Here is a 1817-nt window from a genome sequence, read left to right on the forward strand (position 1 = left end):
GGACCAGGGAGGATGATTCAACCACTCAACCACTAGATGTCGCTGAAAACAACAAATCCTACACACTGTGCCTTTAACTGACTAGACTAGTTGTTTCAGCCATGATCATCTTCATGCTAGGCTACAGTCCTGCTGGAATGTGTTGCAGTGAGTTCAGTCCAATAAGATGTCAGAATGGTTTATATTTACACTTCTCATCCAACCACAATCAGACTCATTCAATCCAAGGGCTCCATGTATCTGGATAGATTTCTATTAATTTATTTTTCTGAACAATGAAAAGATGGAATAAAAACAAGTCAAAGTTCAATAGAAATGAAATACTTTTTGCATTTTTAAAAAGTAAGGAGTAGGAAGTGCAGATAATTGAATTAAAATGTAAAGAGTAAAAGTAAAAAGTAGGCTGAAAATTAATTACTCCACTAAAGTAAAAATAACCGAAATGTCTACTTAAGTAAAGTATTTGTACTTAGTTACTTGACACCTCTTTACAGTTAAGGTCAAAGCTGTTWGCACACCTGGCAGACATGTTTAACCTTTTGGTTCACAGGTGATTTGAAAAGCCAGTGATTTTAAACAGAAAGGAAGTCTGTCTACCTTTGGTCCTACAAATGAGCAGCGTTCCTCACCCTGAGCAGCTCCGTCAGCTGCTCCACCCAGAGCTGGACCAGAGAGTCCCGCGCAGCTTTAGCCACAGAGCACCAGGCTGCTCGCTCGCTGCACAGGCTCAGGTACGTGCAGGCTGCCGCCTCCAGAACCGCAGGGGTCGAGTGCAGGTCCAAAACAGCTGCCATCTCCACCATCAGACTGGAAACCAGCTGCAGAACCAGCAGGTCTCGTGTTTAACGTTTGGTTTTTATTTTCAGCTACATTTCATGATATTTATGTRGATCATTTCAATCGGTGTGAAGGGGGGGTGTAGGGATGAGCGGTGGTGCAGACCTGTGTGTTTTCAGCCTCTGGACAATCTGAGATGAAATACTGAGGAATCTTCATCAGGGAGGCAACAACATCACTGCTACAGGAAAACTGCACAAATGAGAGAGCAGATATTACTGCAGCCGAATGAGGAATAGAGATTTGAGCCTATCCCAGCTGGCTGCACGTGGAATAAACACCTTGGAGATTAACTGGGGAAGCACCACGAGGAGATGTTCAGTCAGCTTTAAACAGTCGTCACTTTGACTTTTCTTCTCCCTGATGCTCAGTGCCTGAAGAAAGCAAAGGTGTTTCAGAATGATTCTGTCTAATTTAAAGTGAGGCAGAGTTCTGTTTCATCAGAAATGACCTTCTTGGTTCCAGTCCTTCCAGCCAGCGCCGGTCCCTCRGAGGCCTGACGAGCTGCTGCGAGCAGAATCTCTACCATCACAGTGTGCTCTGCTGTTGTGAAGCCTGCAACACATTTAAACACGTTCCTACCCTCATCTAGACTGAACTTCATTCTAATACAGAGATTCTTAACCCGTGGGCTGCGAGCGCCACCTTCAGGGTCTCAAAAGAACAACAGTTTTTAACTTTGGGCCGCAGAGGGCCGTGGGAAAGCATTGATTTTGAATATGGTGCAATTCACTTTCTCACCACTAGTAGCAGTAGTGCACCACTCAGTTGTTTAACAACTTTTTTAATATGTAGAAGAACCTTAGAAACCTGCTGAGAATGGAAACTTATTTTAAATGAAAAGTAGAACCAAAAATGAAAGTAACTCATCAAAAAAACACCAAAGTTTGTCACTAAAATGAAGATCACCTTCTGTTTTTATCATGCAATATTTTAAAAGTTCAAAACATTATCAAATACAGTTGCAGATACAATTATAT

The 1817-nt window shown here is 42.3% G+C and overlaps 1 protein-coding gene across 1 annotated transcript in view; it reads right to left on the minus strand.

Moving 5' to 3' along the window:
- si:ch211-269e2.1 (cohesin subunit SA-2) overlaps window positions 1-1817 on the minus strand; it is a 51096-nt gene that overhangs the window by 23697 nt on the left and 25582 nt on the right. The window contains exons 17-20 of the mRNA XM_014027810.1: window positions 1289-1392; window positions 1119-1211; window positions 943-1029; window positions 630-818 (exon numbers count right to left, since the gene is read on the minus strand). Coding sequence (XP_013883264.1) covers window positions 630-818; window positions 943-1029; window positions 1119-1211; window positions 1289-1392 — 473 coding nt within the window. The remainder of the gene's footprint in view (window positions 1-629; window positions 819-942; window positions 1030-1118; window positions 1212-1288; window positions 1393-1817) is intronic.

The sequence above is a fragment of the Austrofundulus limnaeus genome, unplaced genomic scaffold, assembly GCF_001266775.1.
Source record: "Austrofundulus limnaeus strain Quisiro unplaced genomic scaffold, Austrofundulus_limnaeus-1.0 Scaffold686, whole genome shotgun sequence".
Taxonomy (NCBI): Eukaryota; Metazoa; Chordata; class Actinopteri; order Cyprinodontiformes; family Rivulidae; genus Austrofundulus; species Austrofundulus limnaeus.